This window comes from Trematomus bernacchii, unplaced genomic scaffold, assembly GCF_902827165.1.
Source record: "Trematomus bernacchii unplaced genomic scaffold, fTreBer1.1, whole genome shotgun sequence".
NCBI classification, from domain to species: domain Eukaryota; kingdom Metazoa; phylum Chordata; class Actinopteri; order Perciformes; family Nototheniidae; genus Trematomus; species Trematomus bernacchii.
This window is the reverse complement of record NW_022987735.1, coordinates 594,325-616,862: the sequence shown is the minus strand read 5'-3', so window position 1 is coordinate 616,862 and position 22,538 is coordinate 594,325. Positions and strand designations below refer to the sequence as shown.

General features: G+C 41.9%; 3 protein-coding genes across 4 annotated transcripts in view; 1 reads left to right on the top strand and 2 right to left on the bottom strand.

Moving 5' to 3' along the window:
• kcnd2 (potassium voltage-gated channel, Shal-related subfamily, member 2) overlaps positions 1–12,651 on the top strand; it is a 31,725-nt gene extending 19,074 nt beyond the window's left edge. Inside the window, exons 3-7 of one of the 2 annotated variants that reach the window (XM_034145941.1) lie at positions 6,842–7,004; positions 7,452–7,547; positions 8,435–8,533; positions 9,523–9,743; positions 11,126–12,651. In XM_034145941.1, the coding sequence (XP_034001832.1) occupies positions 6,842–7,004; positions 7,452–7,547; positions 8,435–8,533; positions 9,523–9,743; positions 11,126–11,303 (757 nt within the window). In that variant the 3' untranslated portion in view covers positions 11,304–12,651. The remainder of the gene's footprint in view (positions 1–6,841; positions 7,005–7,451; positions 7,548–8,434; positions 8,534–9,522; positions 9,744–11,125) is intronic. The other variant, XM_034145942.1, reaches the window with a different exon arrangement.
• Positions 12,652–13,140: 489 nt separating this feature from the next.
• Positions 13,141–15,253, bottom strand: LOC117494938 (5-hydroxytryptamine receptor 2B-like). The gene is made up of 2 exons (XM_034145950.1): positions 13,700–15,253; positions 13,141–13,324 (listed from the first exon to the last, which is right to left on the bottom strand). The coding sequence occupies exons 1-2, from the start codon at positions 15,251–15,253 to the stop codon at positions 13,169–13,171; spliced, it is 1,710 nt and encodes a 569-aa protein (XP_034001841.1). The 3' UTR covers positions 13,141–13,168.
• A 3,336-nt stretch (positions 15,254–18,589) lies between these two features.
• Positions 18,590–20,843, bottom strand: parietopsin. The gene is made up of 4 exons (XM_034145949.1): positions 20,489–20,843; positions 19,645–19,973; positions 19,240–19,485; positions 18,590–18,739 (listed from the first exon to the last, which is right to left on the bottom strand). Exons 1-4 carry the CDS (start codon positions 20,841–20,843, stop codon positions 18,590–18,592), a joined length of 1,080 nt encoding a protein of 359 aa, XP_034001840.1.
• Positions 20,844–22,538: the final 1,695 nt, after the last annotated feature.

Below are 22,538 nucleotides of genomic sequence, written 5' to 3'. Positions count from 1 at the left end.
AAATCGCCAGGAGGACTTGGTTGTAATCATGACGACGGGGAGCTGAGGTAGAGGTGACTTAGCACATAATAGCAGGGGAATAGGGCTGCTTTTTTGCATAGGACAGCAGTTGTTTCTTAAGTGTCAGCAGGTGGAGACTGAGGGAGAAGAGCAGAAGAAACGAAAAAAGTGTCAAGCAGGGCTGTGCAGGCACTGAATGATAATAGAAAAGGAGGAGAAAAAAGAAAGAGAATTAAGCGTTTCATCTCCACCTCATAGTTGGAGGCCGGTCCAGGCAGAGGAAGGGTGAGTCAAAGTCAGAAATGGAAGAGCGGTAGAGAGGAAAGCTTTTTTATCATCCCTGACTCTTAAGAAGATCTCCCAAATGAAAGAGGGCGTGCATGCTAATGTCAAAGCCTCGGTGATAACTAGCCGCCTGGTTTCCCCGGGTTGAGGGTTAAGCTGGGATTTGGAGGGCTGAGGGAATACATGTTTGATATGTGAGCAAGAAAGATGAGGTGCCTTTGCCAGAGCTATACGTGGGGGATTATTCTATATGGTTATCTCTGTCTGCATGGGTAAGAAAAAGGAATTGCATCTGCCTTTATTGGGTCTGTGTAGTTCCTGAGTCTCCACGTTGAACCTTCAGTTTGAAGATCACAGCCACGTTGACACTGCTGCATCACAAAGTCTTCATTTACAATGCCTTAACACAGACTGGCGTGTAGCCATGCGTGCAACGGCTGTTTCCTTGAACTTCACATGCTAACCTTCAGCTCTTCCAAGCGCCTTCCGCAAATCAGCAGGGACTGTCAGCTGGGTTGTGGAAAGCATATCAAAACTATCTCTCACATCTGCTCCACACTTCATTTTTACTGCATTTAAACATCCAGTCAGAGCAATGAAGTCGGTGCATTATTTCCCACAGAGTTGGCGGTGTTTACCTTTTTCAAAGTTGTCCTTCCCTGTGGCTATTGTTCACAGTTACTCATACTCGAGCGCTCTGTTTTTCCTACCGCACGTATAACACCAGGCAGTGCGCTCCTTTCGCTTCCTGCTATCTCTGCTTCCCTATCTCCCCATTATGTTGTGTAGTTCTGCCAGCCTCTCCTACTCTCCCTTATCACCTGCAGTGAAAATCTAGCAGGCTAATCCCAGCGCCTGTGGGATTCCCTGCGCTATAATGATGTATATCTGAGGGATAGCATCAGAGCACAGCCCTATCAGCCCACACACTCCTAATCCCATCAGTCTTTGGTGTCCAAACCCAGGAGATCCAGCGTTTTGGATGTTGTGCTCCCGGGCCGCAGCCAGGGATGCAGTGCAGAACATCAGGAATGATACGTGGTGTTTAGGGATCATGTTGGAGATCATGTTCATTTATTGTGCTTCTGATTCTTGAAACCTTGTGCTGTGTCTCCCCAAAGGGTTGCATTGCAGTGTAGCTGTGCCTCTGCATTGAACAAGTCCTTCAGGGTGATCGCCACCGGGGTGCTGCCAGTCTCTCCGGCATAACACAGATTTTACAGTCTGTTCACGGTGGAGATTAATAAATACAGTGTGTATTTAATATTTTAACACGCTGACCAAAACACAAAGCAGATTTACATTTGCTTCATCAATAATATAGGTTTATGGTACACCAGAGAGTTTTCCTTTATTCGTTTAGTTTCACTTCACCCTTGTTCATCTGTAAATGGTGCAATCCTTGTTTGCTGCATTTCTCTTTTCCTACTCTTTGGTCAGATTCATGATGCCCATTGGCACAGAAAAGAACGATCATATAGCCTTTCCTTTCTTGTTTTTACACACTACCATTTTTTATGAGAGCTCTTAATATGACATAACCACCCTCAAGACCTCTTCTGCAGTACACCATAAATCTCGTAGTCTTCACAAACACACCCCAGAAAATGTATATCGTCTTGTCGCTCATGTAAGTATGCCTCTGTGACATGCAGGCAGCACAATCCATTTTCTGAATTCATAGTGGTATGACCATGATGGAGTTCATGAGGAAAATTACATTCTTTTTGGGAACATCTATTATTTAACTGTCAGCGAGGTGGAATACTGTGCTCTCTCAGCCTTGTGGAGAATAAGCGGAGAAGCATATTGTCATAGAGCTTTGCTCCATTTGCACCTTGTCATATATCGTAAAAAATGTAGCATCTCCCGGTTGGTCAGTGTAAAGCTTCATCACTTCTGTGTCAGAGCCTCAGATAACATTTTAATGTTGTGTCCACTCTGACAGTCTTTGATCCTCGGCTGTAGCTTTACATTTCACATCACGCTCCAGGAGATGTCCCCCACTTACAGGATATCCGATACTTCCCGACCTTGCCACTCTCCCTTTGTCCCCGCACTGTTTTAATGCCTCTCTCTGTCTTTTGATTGGTACAGTCTTCGACAGTTTGGGAGTTTCAGGATAATTGGCAGGTTTTGGTCTCACAGGTTTGGAGGGCTTGTCTGTGCTGTAGAAACCATTGAACTGTGAAACTGAGCGAGTGAATTACCTCAGGAAGCACTGATAGGGAGCTCGGTGTGCGATGGGATGGCTGTTGAAGGTCAGACGGAGAATATTGCATTCACAGAATTTATCAGTGACATGCTGATGACACTCGATGGAGAGAGTATGTTTGAAATATCTTATCTTTTTTGAAATGATAAAAAATGCTAATGCCATTTCAGAGTCAAAGTGGCTGACCTTGACTTTTTTTCCACAACAAAGTACTTTTTCAAATGAATGTCTTACTTAAGCATCTCAAAGAGCATTTCATAGTAAGTCCACTGTGACTCAACATGCACAACGGACGCCAGTGAATGTGCCTCAGGGCGATTTCCCCTTGCCGATGATAAGAAACTGACATAGAGTGAGATGTGAATTTCAACCAATCTCATGAAAGAAGGAGAGATTGAAATTAATTTCAGATTCAGATTCTCAGATTGCAGGCCCTCCCAGCAATCATTGGCATGAAACAACGGATAAAGATGATGCATGAGATAGAGCAGTGTGCTTAATTTATCTCAATTCTAATCAGCTGACAAATCAAAATGCTTATTGTAATAATCAAATTAGTTCGCTTCTCGTTGAAATATCGAAGTGGAGTAGATCAAAGTACAGTTTGAAGAGATGTCTTTTACCATGACGGATTTAATGGAAAAGCACCACTAGTAGCTGGAGTATCTTTTTCACAGGGTTTTTCTGCTTTTGAACACTTTGACCTTCATGGATCATCAGGGGAATCGGATGCTGTGAAGACATTTATTCCCTTTACTTTTATTATGGCAGACTATAGTCACTTCTGCAGGAGGCGAGGGAGTTTCATGGTAAACCCCGGGAAGTGAAAGCCAGAGGTACCATGACAGAGGTGCCAGTGGATGATTGGATTTTAACGCTGGTGACAAAGCCCTCTCAGCTAAAAGATCTGTCACAATCCCTCTTGGATCCTAATTGTCAGCGCGGTTAAGCTTTAGGCTGTGATCCCTATACTGCAGTGTGAGTCTGTGGGACAGCAGGACTTACTTTAGACCCCCGTGATTACATCGGAAACCTAAGCCTGTGCTCAGTTAAAAGAGGTTTTTTTTGTAGGTGATGCCTCTCTCCTGCCAACCCCCCAAACTCTTTGATGGGTTGATTTCTGTTCGCAGCAGTTCAAAGATCAGATTTTAAACAATTGAGACTCATTATACCTGGAAGGATTTCCTATAATTGTGTTTGATTTAAGAAAAAGGACCGTACTCTGAGAAGAGAAATAGACAAATGACGTGTCTGTAAAGTCATCCAGATATCCTGCTTTTTTGTATTTGTTCTGCCCTCACTTCCCACTAACCAGATGGCAGTCAGATTTCAGACACAGGCTTCTGGAAGACAATCAAGGAACAAGATTGCTTTTTTGGGAAGAGGGATTGGTTTAACTAGATGTCAAATTAAAGGCCTTTTCACACATACACGCACATATTCACACGCAAACAAACAAACAAGGGTATGTATCTGTGACTGCTTGCTCGTGTGTGTGTTCCTGTGTGTCGGGCATCTCCGTGTTTCCAGGTGTCGTGCTCGCTGTGTGGCGAAGAGGTCATGTTCAGAAATCTGTCTCAGATCACCCCTGATGAAATACCACTTCTTAGGTCAGTGGCACAAACTCTGCCACGCAGGTTGATATAGGGACTCATGAATGTTTGATTGGTCTATTATCCGAGCCGGGCGGGGACATTCATCGCCCGCTTCTTGAATTAAAATATACCTTTTAGTCTGACATTTTTCACACACTGTCTGAGACGAAGCCCCACTTCCCCTCCCCTTCTCTCTCTCTCTCTCTCTCTCTCTCTCTCTCTCTCTCTCTCTCACACTGTGCTGGGCTTCATCTGCAATGCTGTCATCTCACTGTAGGACAATTCCACAGAATGCGCTGTTTTTAAGAGCGGTGCAATGCGAGCGCAGTATGGTTTCAGGTGGGTGGAACTGGGGAATTGATACTCAGTCATTCAGACAATCCTCTTCCTCCTCTGCAGGGTGGATAAAGATCTGGCCATCCATCTTCGTGTCTCACCCATGTCAGTTCGGGCTAGGAAACGTGGGTACCTGGTAGTCAGAGACAACAAGAACAAAGCAGGAACATTACTTTAATCTCTCGTTGCTGCTAATTCCTCCCACTGCCGTCATCCTGGAGGCACAGCTTTGTGTATCTCAGCTTCCCCCTTATGAACAATCCATCACTGTTAGTGTTTCTCTCCAGAGGGCGCTTGCTCCTTCCTTTTTTTTTTCACCTGCTCACTACTACCCTTTGCTTTCAATAAAAAGCGCTGCGATATATTGCATTGCATCAGGCAGCATCCTACCAATTTTCCCATTGGCATAAAACAGATTAGAGAGAGTCACATTGTGTGAGAGAAAGCTTTCTTGCATTGTTCATATGGATTCCTTAATAGGCCTCTTAACAGTACATCAGGAATGTATAATTGACACCTGCTGTTAGGCTTTGTCAGTGATTACATAGGGAAATGACTTGACCCGTAATGATCTGGAAAACTAATGACATCTGTGTGAGATTACTCAACTTGAAATCAAACTGTTGTACATGAAGTCCCATCGAGCGTGATATTAAAATGTCCACTTTTACATCTTTCCGCCCAAGCTCTGTAAAAGCCCCGGCTGTTGGGCCAACGTGATGGAAACCTGAGGCTAATGACTCAAGCAGACGGCTGTGGGCATTAGACAACTTCATTTATGAAATAGTCAACCTCCCGTGTAGCGATACATTCACATTACCCCGCCTCACTTGAGAGACGCGCGGCTGTCACAGCCACTGAGCAATGCTGATGTCCTATACCTGCATTCATCTTACTCTCAGGAGGTAATGGTCTTCTCAGGTCATTTGCGCATTAAGGATCTCGATCATTCATCTAACCCACCTGCAATCCTGCTGGTCCTCTGCCGCAGCACACAGAGGGATATTTAGAAGGAAAACATACATGCTCTGAATCATTTATTTGCTCTCTTTTTCTACTCTCAGTGCTCCCTGTGGCCAAAAGTATCTGCAGAAGGCTATTTATGCACAAGCAGGTCAGGTCATGCTGGCCGAATTATAGTCTTCATAGCTAGTAATTTGGTGTTAAGAACATGTCCTAGCAAATCATACAGAAATACATCTGAATCTTTTAGCAGTAGAATTTCCCTTACTATGGTATGTTATTTCATCATTAAAGAACACAAATTTACAACCATAATAAGATAACCTTGTTCGCCACGGAAACATTACCCTTACCCTAACAGTGTCTCGTGTCAGTGTATCGTCTGGTTTTGTAGTGAATTGAAAGCATCTGTTGAAGCAGTAACATGAATATTAGTGCTGAACGTCGCGTCGGTTTGAACAGTGTTTGAACAAATATGTGTTGCACGAGCAGCAATTTCAAGAGTGCAAACTCAAAGTCAAGTTTATTTTTAATCACAAAGAATCCTTTTAATGAATTGATTGAAACAATTAAAACAGCTAAATGATTTGCAGTCTCTCTAGTAAGTGGCCTTGGATGTGTCGGAAAATGTAAAGAAAGTGAGATCATGCAGACAGTTTGATTTTTGCTTTACCTTGAGCGCAGACAGGCTGATAGAGGACGGTACATTAATCTCTTTAATGGGGAGGATTCAGACCCACCTGACATATGTACAACCATTAATCTGCTCATGCTGAATGTAGCCTGTTCAACATGTGTAAAATGTCCCAAAATGTAATGCATAGATCAGATCAATGTCGCAGCACAGAGAGATGCTTTTCGCTTTATCTCAAACATGAACTGTTTTAATGTGTTTTCACTTGGTGTCTGCATTTAGTATCAAGTCCATTTTGATGTGGGAAGGAGAACAAAACACACCAGTGGCTGAGGCCCACACACACATTTCTCTAGGGCTCGGCATCACACTGTTCCCTTCCCCTTTTGCTTTTACTTGATGTGATACTACTCCCCGTATCTTACACAAGCTGTTTGGCTAACAGAGGTCACCGGGGATATGTAGCGCATTTGGTCGTGATGTGAAAGCATTAGTCGGTGCCAGCAGGTGTGTAATTATATATGAAACAGGGTTTTAAAAGAGCAACATCAAGATGGCATGCAGAAAGTAGGCCAGGAAAAAAGCGACTTCAGAGAAGTCCTATTTATTCCTCACCAACTTCAAATGTGTGACTTCGTATTTGAAATATTCCAAGGTCACTGTGACTATTTCAAGACTTTTATAAATAGCATCAAACAAACAACGACGTAACGTGATGAAACAAACCTCGAAAGCGGATTCTTTCAAAGGAATATATAATTTTGTCTTGTTTTCTCACCCGGTGTGCTCACTGTTCTGTTTTCTGTGTTTCAGGTACGGAGACATGGTGCCAAAAACAATCGTGGGCAAGGTGTTTGGGTCCATATGCTCTCTGAGTGGTGTGCTGGTCATCGCCCTGCCTGTCCCTGTCATCGTGTCAAACTTCAGCCGGATCTACCACCAAAGCCAGCGGGCGGAGAAGCGACGAGCCCAGAGGGTACTGACACTCCCCCTCCCCCTCCTTCCTTTTCCTCCCTATCTGTCTTTATTCTGCTTCTATCTGCCTTTCTCCTCTGTCCCTGCCTTATCCACAAGTAACAGAATGACAGGGCAAACACTATCTTCCAGAATATTAATCTGTTATTGTGTTTCTGTGTATGTGTGTGTTGGATGGGCTCAACTTCCTTGAGTCAGTAGGAGAAAGAAATAAGAGAGGGAATGACAATGACTGAACAAATGATCTTCAGAGTATAGTGTCAGCAGCTTTTCAATAGCAATATGTGCATTTCTTTCTCAAAGTGTTTGCTATGGCAGAATTTCCTAATGGTTGAGTTAAGCATGGCCTCTCCCTACTAAATACTGTGGCTGCCGGAGGGAGACAGCATCAATTAGCCTGACAGAGAAACCGTCAGAGGCTAAAACAGAGGTCTGTTTGTTCAAACAGAAATCTCGGCTTGCTAGAATCCGTGCTGCGAAGATTCGAGGCACTAATGTCTATATGCGCTACAAACAAAACGGGCAGATCAACTCACTGGAGGAGGTAACGGGACCAAACAGCGGCTTGACTGACCGGGGCCTCGCTGATGCTTGCATGCCACTCTGCTCGGGGGGCCATGCCACCACACACAGGGGGGGGGGGGGGAGGGGGGCGTCTCATGCTGCTGTCATTCCAGCGCTTCAGTGTGATCGTCTCTTACATCACACCTCTCAGCTGCGGCATCGACATGCTTCCTCGACACTCTCTCTATCCATACAGCAGGAGGGCCAGGCAGGCGCAGTTGCCTTCTGGCAGAGCACGGCCATTACAGTCACACTGACTCATGACAAGCTCTGCATGTCTATCCAACAGGGTTTGGAGGGGAAGGAGGGAAACTCAAGGCTTACTGGACAGTGGGTCTATGGAGGCTGTCTGCTCTCCTGCATCTCCTCTAAACTCTGTCTCTGATCTGCTGTGTGTTCTGTGTGTTATTTCTAGAGCATCCAGGTTGTAATGCAAACTAACACAACATACCTTCCATCCCAGAGCCGTGCAGAGCTTCATCCACGTGTGCGGTGTTGTTGTGGTCCAGAATCTGTGACGTGTTTGGTGCAATCTGTCCGATCTGTGTCTAGGTGTGCCACTGCTGTTGCACTGAAATGAGCTCTAATTTGACATTTCTGGTCCTTCTCACCAAATCAGCGTAATGGCAAAACCAATTCTATCAGTGAAACACGTTGTAGTCAGCCACTGTCTCTATGCATCTTTAAAACATCCCCATCTCGCCAGGTTCTCAGTAGATTGGCTGCCGTGCTACAGATCAGCATTTCAACCCTCAGTGCTTTGTGTACTCTCCACTACATCACCGAGCTGTTGCCTGACACTGTTTCTGTGCAGAGTGTGAACCTGCTCATCTACACTGTTGTTTCTCTCACTTTGTATGTTCCAAGGCCTGCAAGGAGGCAGGAAAAGCCCTGGTGGCGAAGGCCGCCAGCCCTCCTTTTGAGACCCAGCATAATCACCTGCTGCACTGCCTGGAGAAGACCACGGTAAAATATATTTTCTTTTCTTTAAATGTAGCGGCCAAGGAAAAACACACACTCACTTATCGATCAGTCTTACTATCTTGGTAACAGATTTGAGACAGTTTAAAATAACCCACTGTAAAAAAAGAAGCTTACTTTATGTAATGTTGCATCACCTCTGTCTGTGCTGTATCATGCAGCAGTGCGGTCCAGCTACAGTGTGTTGCAAATAGAAACAAAGTGAGCTGTTTCATCCATGCACAAACTCTACATTCTATATTATATGCAGCACGTGTTAAAAATAGCTGTAAATGGGGCAGGGAGATGTTCAGTGCCCTCGCCAGCAACATGCAAAAGATAACATGACTCAGCCAGCCAGAAACATTACGCCTTTCAAACAAACAAGCACACTTCATTTTACACAATGTATAATTTAGTGATGTAAGAGCGCCCATAATGCTTGGCTGTGACATGATTTTTACACTTGCAGCTCGAAAGCCATGGACAGGCACTAAATCAGTCTCCCTCCTCTCGATAGTGAAAGGCTTGCTTGTCGTCCGGGAAAAGCTCCAAAAAGGCTTCTTGCCATTCAGATGGCAGCGCACATGTTTACATTAGGCCCATCATGGCGTGCATTATAGATGGCAGGACTGACAGAGGGAAGGTATAAGAAAGGAGGCGTGATTCAGAGCGTGGCATCAGATCCTGCGTGGCTCCTCTGCCACCTGCTGGCTGCGCCGGAAACACATTTGGAGCCTGACCTTCAAGTCATTCTCATTTGTCACAGGGATAACAGTTGTGAATGTTTTCACAGATGGCACTTAATACGGACATCTGGGCCAATATATTTCTATTCCCGTGATGACTCATTTTCAAATTATTAAACCATTTTACTGTGGATTCTGTTCAGTCTGTTTAGTCTTTACCCATTATTTAGAGAGCCAATCATCGATGTAATAGAGTGATTCATGAGCAACATTGAATCCAAAATGTTCCGCCATTTTCCTCTGCAGAACCACGAGTTTGTGGACGAGCAGACGTTTCAGGCCAACTGCATGGAGATCTCTGTGATGAACAAGTCGGGGTCCTGTGCATCCTCGCTGTCCTCGTCTCCACACGGCCTCAGCTCGTGCTGCTCACGACGCCACAGGAAGAAGAACAGCTTCAGCCTGCCCAGCACAAACAACCAGGAGCTCAGCACCATCCAGATCAGAGAGAGGCCGATGGTCAACAGGTAGTATCTTCTGTTTGATTCACACACACATGCAAACAGCAGATATTGTATTATTATAAGACAAGATACACTTTATTGATTCCTTGCTGGAAAATCAACTGACACATTTATTCATACAGGTATATAGATAATAAGATAGTATGAGGAAGGAAAACATACTGTTGCTTTCCTGTGAAAATCAGGTATCTCTTTATTTAGTTTTTATGGATTTTATGGCTAAACTGAGGCATCTTTTGTGGATTCATTATATTAAAAAAATGCATTTTTATGAATCATCAAACACGGTAGTTCTTTATCTTATTTTGGAGATACATGGATTTCTTTGAACAGCTAATTAAGGTGTTTGATTTTTTGACATGTTGGGTATGGACATTTACATTGCATTTGATAGTCTTAAAGCGCAAATTCACACAAGATATGTTAACGCCTTTTCATTTTACATACCGCTACCTCTACTGGTATCTATCTTCAGACAGTTTTATTCTCCATGGTCTAAATAAATCTATCTTTGAGATTTCTGCTTACAAACCAGCACATTGGAACTGAATGCAATTGGGTTTGTGTTGCTCAAAGATAGATAGAAAAGCAGCAACATGTCCCTCCAGAGACAGCTTCCCTAATCCACAGGAATTGCCGTTTTCAGTGAAACTACTACAAAGAAATAGACCCTCTTTCTGTGAAAACTGTAGAACAGCTTGTTCTTTGGATTATCCATTGCAACTAGGACACTGTATTCGGTGTCGCTGGTGATTTTGATGCTGTAAACTGCAGTAAATGAAATCCAGACAACCTTTATTATACAGCAGAATTAATAGAGATGAATATTTGATAGAAATGCTGTAAAATCTTTCATTCTGACTGTGAGAAACCCAGTTATTTAATTAATTGGGTGAAATGACACCCATTAATCTTGGTGTGAAAGATACCACATACATAGCTGAGAATGATTTTTCATTGGTTTGCCTGTCATCACAGGTTATCTTCTTCTGTGAATCCTAATTGCACGTGCAACACGACAGTACAGACAGCAAATGAGGATGTATTCATCATGCATCTGAAAACACATTTAATTGGAGGATTATAACATGTTTTAGTACAAGATGGACCACATATAAAAGAGCTTTCATATAGCGATTCCTCTCACCTCTTTAATCTCTGACAAAAGCAGAAATCTACCCTGAAAACATAGATATGGTTAATGAGTAACATGAGACAAAGCTCCTCTATGTATTCACTCCGTACAAAGCATGCAGGTATTTCTGAATCGTGGCTTTTATACTGAAACTGTAAAATAATAAAGAACTCTGTGTAATGCAGGCTTTGTGTAATACATTCACATGGTCAGAGCTCTCACCTGCTTTCATCCTGTGTCTGTTTTACAGCCGCTCCAGTCTGAATGCCAAACTCGATGGGACTGCGCCCTTGAAATGTGACAAATCTTACATCACTCCTTCCATGGTCAGCCTATCTGCCCCGGTGGTGACCTCATCGGACGGGCACGGCTCCACCACCACCTCCACATACTCTCAGAGCAACATTGTCCGAGTATCTGCCTTGTAGATGTCATGCTTATCTGATCAGCAAACTGGTCTCAAGAAGCACCAGATGCTGAGGAGAGGGACCACCGAGCATCAACCTGCCATAATCTAGAGGGATTATAAGATTAGCAGAAATCTGGGTTTTTTGAAGTAGTGATCTCATCTGATGTCAAACTCTGCATGGTATTACAATGATGTGGACGGCTGCCTTGGATATATGAGCGAACCAGCAGATCTTGCTCCATTAAGCACAGCAGAGCAACGGGAGTGTTTGGACTGCGTGGTTATCGTTGTTGCCTAAAAATACTGAGAAACTTTATTTTTGAATATGTAATGTAGTTGTAATTGTTGTCTTCTGGTTCAAAGGAGGAGAGGCAGACGTTACAAGGTCATTCATCATGGCCTCTGATGACAAAGCACACATATTCATTAACCAAGGGCCATCTTTGTGAATATTAAATCTGAATACTTACACAGAAGAAACATTCACTCACCACCCACTTAAATAGATTTAATTCTCAATGAACTGCTTTCCAATAGTCCCCTCACTGTTGTAAATTCAGAAAACATGCATCCACTGGAATGGATAACTGTTGTGAATATTCATTAACTGACTCATTAACTGGTTGGTGTCATCGCTTGATGAGTAAAATATGCTTCGCATCATGACATGTTTGTGAAATGTGCAAATGAAAGTCAAAATGACAGAATCTGTGTTAATTTACATATTTGACATTCTGATATGGATCTATGTGAAAGCCATTGTCATTAATTAACAATTGATATTGCGAACTATACAGGGTACATACAGTATTAGTTAGGTCACAAGGTAGAGATATACGTTAATGTTCTCCGCAACACTTAACTAATACTAACCCTAATGTTGACTTAAACCATATGAAAGAGTGTTGGACATCAATTCCACTGAGTTGCTCTTAAATTCTAATATTCATTATAATCAGCGAGACTTGGTAGATTTCACTGTGTTAAAGGACCATTTTGTACATTTTTCATATTGTAAATATCTCAGTTAGAATTTATCAAATGCATTTGAAGTTGGCTTCTCTTATTTCTAGATTTAGTTGACAGTTGTTGCCATACTATTTCTGTCTGTTAACTGGTTGAATTAAGGATTTGCATGCTGTCATTGCAGAGTTCTGTTTTATTAAAAGTATGTCTTCTTGTCGGAGGTTTGTCAGTAAAAATGAGATTAATGAAAGGAAACACAATGAGCCTGGTATGTTATGATGTAAATTCTTTGCTTTTAATGAAATGAAAATCTTGTCATGGGTGAGGAAAAAGGGATAAATAATCACACATTGTGCATTTGGTGCAGTGGATAGAATAAATACTGTAGCTCTACTGAAAAACCCATTAAATGACCCATGTCTTTTGTTTTTAATAGGGTGCACTTAGGTGGATTTCATCATGTTTTGCCTGATTACTCAAAGAGCTAATAATAATAGGATGGGATAATAATTAGGTGCTGCTGGAGGACATGTGAGGGCCTGACTGTCCCAGTGGTGGGTCTCTGCTGCGGGGTCTCTGGAGACAGACAGGCGGGCCTCAGTGATTGTTTGACAGAGGCCTCCGCTGCGGCCCCCTGCTGAGCCCGCTGCGTAGGACCAGGCTGTTTCTCCCAGCATGCAGCGTCTCCGCTCTACCGTGTTAAATAACCGCTGTGAAGTCAGGCTGCATAAAATCTAAGATAACACAGCGGCTTATCAAATAATAAAGCCTCCTATACCCAAATTAAAATTCACACTTTGACGTCTGGGGTTTAACTTTGTTACTATTTGAACAATGACTAGAAACCATTCTAGTATTCAGTTACATACTGTATATTGAATTTGGTCTAAAGAAAAGTAGTCAGAAGTGGAAATATGATCACTTCTTAGTGAATCTGGACACACATTTTGTTTTCAACCTATAAAACTCCGTCCTAAACTGAGGGTTCACTGCTGCATATATGATTGGGTTACTCAGTGATGTGATGCAGGTGACAGACACTGACAGGATCTCCACTTCCTTAATGACTTTCACCTGAAAAATCACAGGAAATGATAAAGTGTTAGAGAACAGATCAAACTTGGAGTAATTCTATCAATCTAAAGAATAAAGCGTTTAAACCTTGGGCTCTGAATACGTGTCAGATGTGTATATCATATATTTTATGCCGAAGCAGCCCCTTTACATTCAAAGTCTGGATATATTACTGCAGCATATACATCTATATAAATCACATATAGTGTGCACAATCATGACATTCTTAAGGCTAAAAATAGAGCCTGGAAACTGTGAGAGGCCCGAATACACATTTCAGTATAAAGCACAGTTATTCTTTCATCCACTACAAACTAAAACCTTTTACACATAAAAAGACAGTAGAAGTTCAACCCTTACCAAACAAATACGTACCTGTGGGTTTTTGTTTCCGTGAACAACACAATTAATCAGGATAGTGATGATCAGTGGTAGCCAGAACAAGAGGAAGGTTATAATGATGTAGCCAGCACGCTTCGCCATTTTGCTCTCCTTCTTTTTGCTTCCTCTCTCTCTACTTGCTTTGGAAGGCATCATGCAAACAGCACCTTCCACCTGTGTGTCTTGTTTAGTAGCTTCTGCTTCTGGGACATTACTTGAGCCAGGGGGTAATGAAGACCCCTGATCTGCTGTAGCAACATTCAGTGTTTCTCCTCCATTGTTGCTCTTATCTTGTTTTGGTTCAATCAGTAAAACAGAAGTGGGTTCGGGATTTTCTAACTGTGCAGACGAGTGAGCATGGGGGCTGGCTTCTTTCATTTCAGAGGGCACTTCGTCGATGTTCACTCTTTCTTTGGACGGCTTTTCTGTGTTGAAATTGCTTGACACCTTCTGTGGCTTTGTGGTTGAGCTCTTAACACTAGCAGCAGCATCTCCATTTGATAGTTTCGCCTCAAATTCTGTGCCACACGGATTGGGCTGCTCTGCTTTAAAAGGCTTCGTCTCAGACTGCTCTGCAACCTGCAATGCAGGGGGATGAAGTGTTTCTGTTTCCAAGTCAGATATCACTAATGTGTTTTTTAATTCCTTTTTAATCTCTGAACCAAGTGATGCACATTGTGGAGCTTTTGTCGAGGCCAGTATAGCATCCGCAGAATCTTTGTTAGAAATATTTTGTTCAGCCGGTAGTTTCCCCCCAGCAACACTTTTGCTCAGGTTTTGCTCAGATTTTCCGTGTCCATTTTCCACTGCTGTGGTTTCTTCTTTCTTCTGCTCATCTTCTGTTTTGTCTTTCTTTGAAAGAGGAAAAGAACCTTTGTCAAATATTTTGCGATTGTGTGTTCTCACAAGGAGAAATATGCTTGTGTAGAATCCAATGATAACACTAATGCAAGCTGCCCACAGTGGGAACAACATGTAAAGTCCAAAGGTGTCATAGCTGGATGATGTTTCCATTGATAGTCCTGTGCATCTCTCATGCACCGGAGAGTCCTTCATGAGTATCAGACAAAAGGCAGCAACCAGAATAGCCAAGGTCCACATTAGAGGAATCAAAACCATAATCCGTCTTCGCCTCTGAGTGGTGGTGAAGGGTCGGGCGATGGCCTGGTACCGCTCTGCGCTGATACTGGCCAGAGTCAACAGTTGGATACAGCAGCTGAAAGAGAAAGAGACCACTTGTGTATCACAGATGAACTGGTGTACATGTCCTCTGTGGTTCACAGTGATGACTATGGTTAGGAGAATGGGGCAGTCAATCACACATCTCAGGAGGTCTATGACTGCGAGGTTCACCACCAGTGCATTGTTCACATTTTGCAGGGATTTTTGTTGATAAACTGCCAGTATGACAAAAAGATTTGCTGCAATCCCCACGGCACAGGTGATCAACAGGATCAAGCTGTTGGCAACTACAAAGGCAATGTCAGAGTACTCCTCCCAAAAGGTGGTGTTCCCAGAGTCCCATGCAGGTGTGAGCTCGCCTCTCATCTCCAGGTTCAAAGAGTCAACATGTTCAGTTCTGTATCTTCATTCTCTCTACGCCGCAGTGAGCCTGCTTTGCTTGCTGGCAAGTGATTCTCCACTGAGTGAATAATATTAATGGGGGAACCTGTAGCTCTGATAAGTATCCGCCCTTTTCATTATCACTCCACTGCCGCAGCAGGTCACCTGGGAGTCCTCACTGTTAACATTCATTAAAGACTGTGCAGTGTGTCCACAGCACAGAGGAATGGAAAAAGGGATGGTTGTTAATTGAAAAGTATTTACGTTACTAATGTCTCAAAAGTAGATATGCAATAAGGCTGATGGTATGGCACTAAGGTGCATCGGATATACATGCAGGATGTGTGACGTGAACAGCTGTCCATTTCCTTTATTACAGTACCTCACAACAGGGTTAAAAGCCTTGCATTAAGCAGATGGATGACTTGGGAGTTCCTGAATTGGCTCAGGAAATAAAGGGAGCCATGCTGCTGGATTATAGCATAGCATTGTGTAATCCTGTTTGGAGATAAAGTGTGAAATGCTCTTTGCTTCGAATGTAGAAGCTTATGGTCTAGGCCAAATCTGGGATTATATCAACAAAATACATTTTCCTCCAGACCATCCCACAAATTAAACTGATCATGTGTCTGTCAACATTGTGTAGATACAAACAAGTTTTTGAAAAGAAACTGTGATGAAGCAAAAAGCCACTTATGGAATGTCTGGCACTAAGCAAATGACTTTTTTTAGGACGCCATACGCTAAGACATAACATAATGAGCAATATATAAAAATAGAAAGAGTACTTGTGATAAAAAGGGACGATTGTACATCAAACGTGCCAAACAAGTGGGAGGGAACAGGACAAAATAAGTAGCGAGACAAAATCACCCAATCTATTTTTAACAACGGCCCAATATATATACCAATCACAACAGGGCACCCACCACTGAGTATGTGCCGTGATGCAAATAACTTATTTTTGGAAAGTATTCAGACCCATTTTTACATTTTATCAAGTTGCAGCCTCTTGCAACAATAGTTTGCACTTTTTAAATAACAGACTATTCTACAATACCCCAACAATACTCCGTAAAAACCCCATAGGGATTTTAGATATTTCGACAATTTTATTAAAAGGAAAAGACTGGAATATCACATTGACTTCAGTTCTCAGAACCTTTGCCATGACACTTAAAATGTCCCTTATGTGCTTCCTGTTTCTCTTGATTGTCTCTAAAAAGTGATTACACATTGACACATGCAGTGAATTAACCTGATTGGACATGATTTGGAAAGTCTCTTTAAGGTCTAACAGATTATAATGCATATATGAGGGGAAAAAAACAAGCCTTGAGTTCAAAGGAACTTAATGAATGGCGTTGGAGTACAGATTTGGGGAAGGCTAGGAGCAGATCTGCTGCACTCGAGGTTCCCATAGGCACATTTTAATTCTTTAAGGGAAGACGTTTAGAGCAACCACCACTCCACCTGGGGCGGACCGCCAAACTGAGCAATCGGGGGGAGAAGGGGTAACGAAGAACATGATGGTCACTAACGATGAGCTCCAGGAAACATGAAAGAAACTTCTAAGGACTATGAGAATGAAAAACAACATTTTTGCAGTTTGCAATCAATTCTTACCATCAAGTCTAAAGGACGTGAGGTATATAACACATAATTCAGCTTTTTGTAAAAATAAGAATTGTCAGTTTATATACTCAAGGTTTATTGTGAAAAGATTTAATCATAATTTAATAAACATAAAGAACAAATACAATAAATAAGGTATAGTAGATTATATAATTCTCTGAGATCAAAACATTGCAGTTGCTATCACTAAGTCAACAATCAGAACACTCATTATTTGTGTCCTTTTTCTTTGTTTTTATTCAGTGATTCATATCAATCCTTGTGGGTGACTCAGTGTGGACTCATGCGTGGACCATATAAGACACAATGTCCTGGGTTTGAATGAGACTCAGATTTGTCATTACTTTTCTGAACCCAAACCCCCCTCTGAGTTCTATTTATAAAAATACTAATTATAGCACCTATTTAATTAATAATGACAATATTAAGCATATAAATACGAAATTGAAATAGCACAAAGTAAGCCAGGCAAGAAAAGCATAGAAAGCAGCATTTCACAGCCTGGCTGACTTCCCATTGTTAAAACATGAGCAAAGTGAGATGTGTAGCAGGCTCGACAACCAGTGCACCCAAACGCCCCATGTTCTTGATTTAGTGGGTATTACAGAACTGATTTATATTCATTATGCTACTCCTATGGATTAAGGCCAGCCACACAGTGTGAGAGCATATTATGTTGCCTTTGCAGCTTTCCTGAAACGGGTTAGTAATTGTTCTGAGTAAATCCTGTATTCACACAGGTGCTTATGAGGGAAATTATGCATGTATACCTTGCAGCAATCTAATAGTGTGTTCTGTGCAGCACACTCCTGCGAAGTGTGAGTGTTGACGAGCGTGAGGCCTTGTACGTTATTTGTCCGAGCTGTCAGTGTTGATGACACGGTGGAGCTGGCTATGGTCGACATCGATTTCATTTATTTGCATACTAATGTAACATGGGAAGAGTTGCCGAGCAGTATGTGTATAACTAGCAGAGTATTTGTTTCCAAAAAGGGCAGCACAATCTACTAGATATGAATCAATATTTCATGCCACACAGAATGCTTTTCACCAATTTCCCTAACATGTAACCCGACCTTCAGAAAGGAGTATCTTTTCACAAAACATGTACAAAGGTCAAGTGCATTTTATTTATAAACAACATCACAGGGGTCAAAGGTTTCACTTCCTCCCAGTCTCTCTTTACAATCTGGCTGTATTTCACTTGCCTATAGTCTTGTTAAAAATGCTAAACCCCCTTTATTTTTGGCTAGTTTCCCCACATGCATAAAGTACACACCTGGAAACATCAATATGAAAAAGGTTAACGTTTATTGGTCTACACAAATCACAGAAATAAAACCGGTATTACTGGACACTTTGTTCTAGAAAAATGGAATGGACAATAACTAAAGGAAAACCTTGCAATATAATGCAATTCAATACAATTACAAAACTACCTTTCAGACAAAATCAACCAAATTCTTTTATAATCAACATTTTGGAAAGGATTGGATTGCATTACTGTGTTTTATAAGGTTTTCCACTTATTATGTCCATCTTCAATCCATCAGTCAATGAGCCGATCTGCTCTCACTGGGCTGCAGGTCGGACCCCTCGGAGAGACATGGGCCTGTAGATGGTCTGCGTCCTTAAAGAGGTAAACGATGACAACCATGGCAGCTTCTTGTTTTTTTCTGGAGGAGGTCACAGAGGCAACACCCTGCTGTGCGATTTGTTGCTCAAGGCAGCCAGCCGGCTCCTCCTGTTCAAGGTCTGCATGTTGATGCTGACAGCAGTGTGAGCGCGAGGTATGAAGTGACCGCACGACAACACCTCCAGAGCGGCGTCACGGAACTGTTGGACATAAAGAAACCAAATGCATGAGCTTTAATTTCACATGCAATTCAAATCAATTTGACTGAGCATGCCTTTCCAGCTAGCAGGCCCCCTTTCTTTGGAATCAACTTCCTGTTTTTATGAGGGAGGCAGACAGTGTCCAAACTTTTAAGAGTGTGCTGAAGATTTTCCTTTAAAAAAAAGCAGATAGTTCAAGCTGGTTTAAGATTACCCTATGTTGGGTACATTTTATGGTATTTCTTGTTTTATTATATTCTTATTCTCATTTTGGTGTCTCATTTAATTATATATATAAATATTTATTTTATTATTTATTTTGTTATTTGTATTTTACATTCTATCTTGTCTTTTATTATTTTATTTTCATTTTATATCTCCTTTAGCACTGTAATTCATGTTTTTTTTATCTGTAAAGCCCACTGAGACAAGCTGCTTTGTGATATTTGGCTTTAAATGAGCTTTGAGTTGATTTGATTTTCAATTTCACAGCTGCTTACCTGCTTGTTGGTAAGGAAGTAGATGATAGGGTTATAGACAGGGCTGGTTTTAGCAAAGTACATGGGTATGGTGGCAACCAGAGGAGGGATGTAGAGCTCCGGATCCACAACGACCACCACTGACAGCACCGTGTAGGGCAGCCAGCACACAAAAAAAGCAGAGATCATGGCCAGGACCATAGTGATGGCATGGTCATTCTCCTTCTTGCTGGAACGCCCACCCTGCAGCTCCACACTCCTGTTCAGCTGCGAGTAGAAAGGAAATGTGACTCCTATTAAAGGCTAACAGCTCCATTTAGTCAGTAGGTGGTTAATTGCAAACACGAGTATGTGGGTATGAGTTTTAAATCTACTTCTCATGGTGTTAAAGTGTAATGAATATACAGAAGCCATTATTGGGCCCACCTTGTTCATGGATTTGAGCACTTTGGAGTAGCAGTAGATGATGATTATAACAGGCAAAATGAAGCAGAGGAGTGTGTAGAGGATGAGGTAGCTGTAGTTGCTCCACGACCGCTCCTCCCAGGCCAGAGAGCAGGACGTCTGGACCCCCTCAGGTCCGTAGGAGCTCCAGCCCAATAAAGGAGCGACCGCCCAAAACAAGCAGAAGAACCAGACAAGTAGCAAGCCGACGATGCTTCTCCGCATGCTCATCTTCAGACCCTCTTTGGGCTTACACACCACATTGTAACGCTCGTAGGCAAGCAGCGTCAGAGTGCAGAGAGATACCAGACCTAGGAAAGAGCAATTCATTTAAAAAAAAAAACTAAGCTTAAAGTCAAACTACTCTTTTTTTCTGGAGATTTTCACTAATTCTCATGGATGCTCTCAGAGAACGGTGCTTGCATCTTCAATATCTCCATAACAAATTGAGCAAGCTCCATCCACTGAGAAAGCTATGTTGTTGAAAGCTCTGAAAGAAAAGCTACTGCGTGTGCTTTGAATTGCATTGAAACTTTAAATCAGAAAAACACATTTTTCAAGAAAGAAAAATTGAATTGACAACATCTGATAAGAGACATTTTTAAAAAGCTTCAAGCTGAGCCAAAACATAGATGTGTTTGTGAAGCTACAAAACATACTGAGATAAGGTGAAGTGAAAGAAATAGATTGATATTTTAGCCTTACAATTGTGTTTATTGTGTTTCTCAAAGACTGACCCCAAGGCACAGAGAAAAAACAACTAAATTGCTCACAAAAAGTCCATAGAGCACAAACTGCTCTCTCCAAAAGAAAGGGCTCCACTTACCAAAATAATTGACTGCAAATCCCTGGAAGATGCAGGCTGCGTGTCCAATAAAGAGATGGCCTTGGTAGTTGGTGATGGTGACGACCAGAGATCCGCACAGGCCGATCATGAGGTCAGACACTGCGAGGCTGAAGATTAACACGTTCATGGGATGCAGGAGAGACGGGTTCCTCAGCATCACGGTTATCACCAGACTGTTGTTGAACACCGAGAACACTGTGTTGATGAACATGAGGAAAGCCAGTATACTGTAGCCCACCCGAGGGAAGATGGTGGACGCAACAGTCACCCCCTCGGCGTAGATGAAGCCAGGATGTGTGCTGGAGATGGACGGCGTGCTGTTGCTGTCCTCCATGATGCCTAAATGAAGATCTGCCTCGAGGAAACCACTATGAGGCCAGAGAGTGAACCCGCCGGACACAGCGTCGTCGATCTTATCATATCTGATCCCTGATAAACCAGTCGGCTTTGCTTATTGTCAAAGATCTCAGATTGTGCACCTGCCTGATGGAGAAAGCCTCAAATGCAATATTGGAAATTGGTCCGTAACACGATTTGAATGGATTAATCCCAATAAACCCACTGCTATAATGGTAATTGGAAAGTTGAGGGATATTAAGGAATGAATTAGTACTGAAAATTAATTTAATGAAATTATGAAATATGGTTTCCCTTTAATGTTTATACAGCTAATAGAAAAGGAAAAAAAAGAGCACAGTACAAAAACGGATTAGACATTCAATAAATACACACCTGCTAATTACATAGCAATTACCAAACCATATCAATTTGCTTTAGAATAAGAAATAAGCACTTGGCTCGGATCATTAATTCATTTCTACTTGAATAAATAGTGAAAAATAAAATACACCTCATTATCACATATTTTTAACTACAGAAACAAAAATAAACCATGAGGTCTTGTGGCCACTGTTTACACTCATAATTCGCCTTTTCCAGATATTTATCAAATATATTCTTCTCGTGCATTCATCCTAGCACGTGTGAAAACATTTGACTTCTGCAGAAGTGTCAAATACCAGAAACTCAATGATGCCTTAACCCTTGTGTGATGTTCATATTTTTGTTACTCAGCCAGTGTTCGTGGGTCTGGTGGACCCGCTGCCTTATGGGCTTCAATTCAACAAAATCAAACTATTTTATGTTAAAATACTCAACAGATGTTTACTTCATCCCAATTACAAGCAATATAAACAGCATATGTGGTTAATATTTGCCCTTTTACATTTGTTAGATCACATAAAGTGCTACTAGTTTTTTTGCCCGCTGGCCGGCTGGTCCTGTGGCTCGTCTTTTTTTTGTAACTAGTTGATGCTCAATCTCATCCTCTTCTTCAAAGTCACTGTCAGACTCAGAATTCTCAGAAATGTGATCCTCACATTCTGAAGCCTCTTCCTCTTCCTCTACATCATCATCATCAAATGGTTCTCTCGCTTCCAAAATCATTTGCAAGGCCCTCTGAGCAGAGAATCGTTTGGCCATCTTGATCAGAATCAGAATCAGAAACAGGTTTATTGCCAGGTAGGTTCGCACATACTAGGAATTTGACTTGATGTCATGGTGCATACATAAAATATAAAAAACAAGAAATCTAATATAAAACACAAAATCTTTTACACCGTAATAAAATACAGTTAAATAGCAATAAAATACAAATTAAAAATTAAATAAAGCAGTAATTTACATGGAAATAGAATGCTATGAATGAATTTTTGCATATAAACTATGAAATGTGAAATCAGAATATGTGCAGAAAGGAGTATGACATTGTGTGCATTAATGTAATGCATATCAGTTGTGATAAGGACCCAAACTGGCAAAGCTTTATGTATTGTGTCTCGCCCCAAATTTGTAGCTAGGATAGAGTGTGAAAAAAATTAAGATTGGTTCCCGCAAGACATAATGCGGGAATGTGAGAGCAGACAGGTGTCGGTGCTTGAATTCATCAACAATGTTGCAACCTTGTGCGGGAATGGCAGGGACACACACACACACACACACACACACACACACACACACACACACACAC

Bases quoted from the DNA above. Each gene is read 5' to 3' on its own strand.
- LOC117494938 (XM_034145950.1), bottom strand. From the start codon at position 15,253: ATGAGAGGCGAGCTCACACCTGCATGGGACTCTGGGAACACCACCTTT. The intron at 13,325-13,699 runs GTACGTATTTGT...GTGATTTTTCAG, and splicing joins ACGGAAACAAAAACCCACAG to GTGAAAGTCATTAAGGAAGT.
- parietopsin (XM_034145949.1), bottom strand. From the start codon at position 20,843: ATGGAGGACAGCAACAGCACGCCGTCCATCTCCAGCACACATCCTGGC. The intron at 19,974-20,488 runs GTAAGTGGAGCC...GCTCTTTCCTAG, and splicing joins ATTTGCAGTCAATTATTTTG to GTCTGGTATCTCTCTGCACT. The intron at 18,740-19,239 runs GTAAGCAGCTGT...TATGTCCAACAG, and splicing joins ACTTCCTTACCAACAAGCAG to TTCCGTGACGCCGCTCTGGA.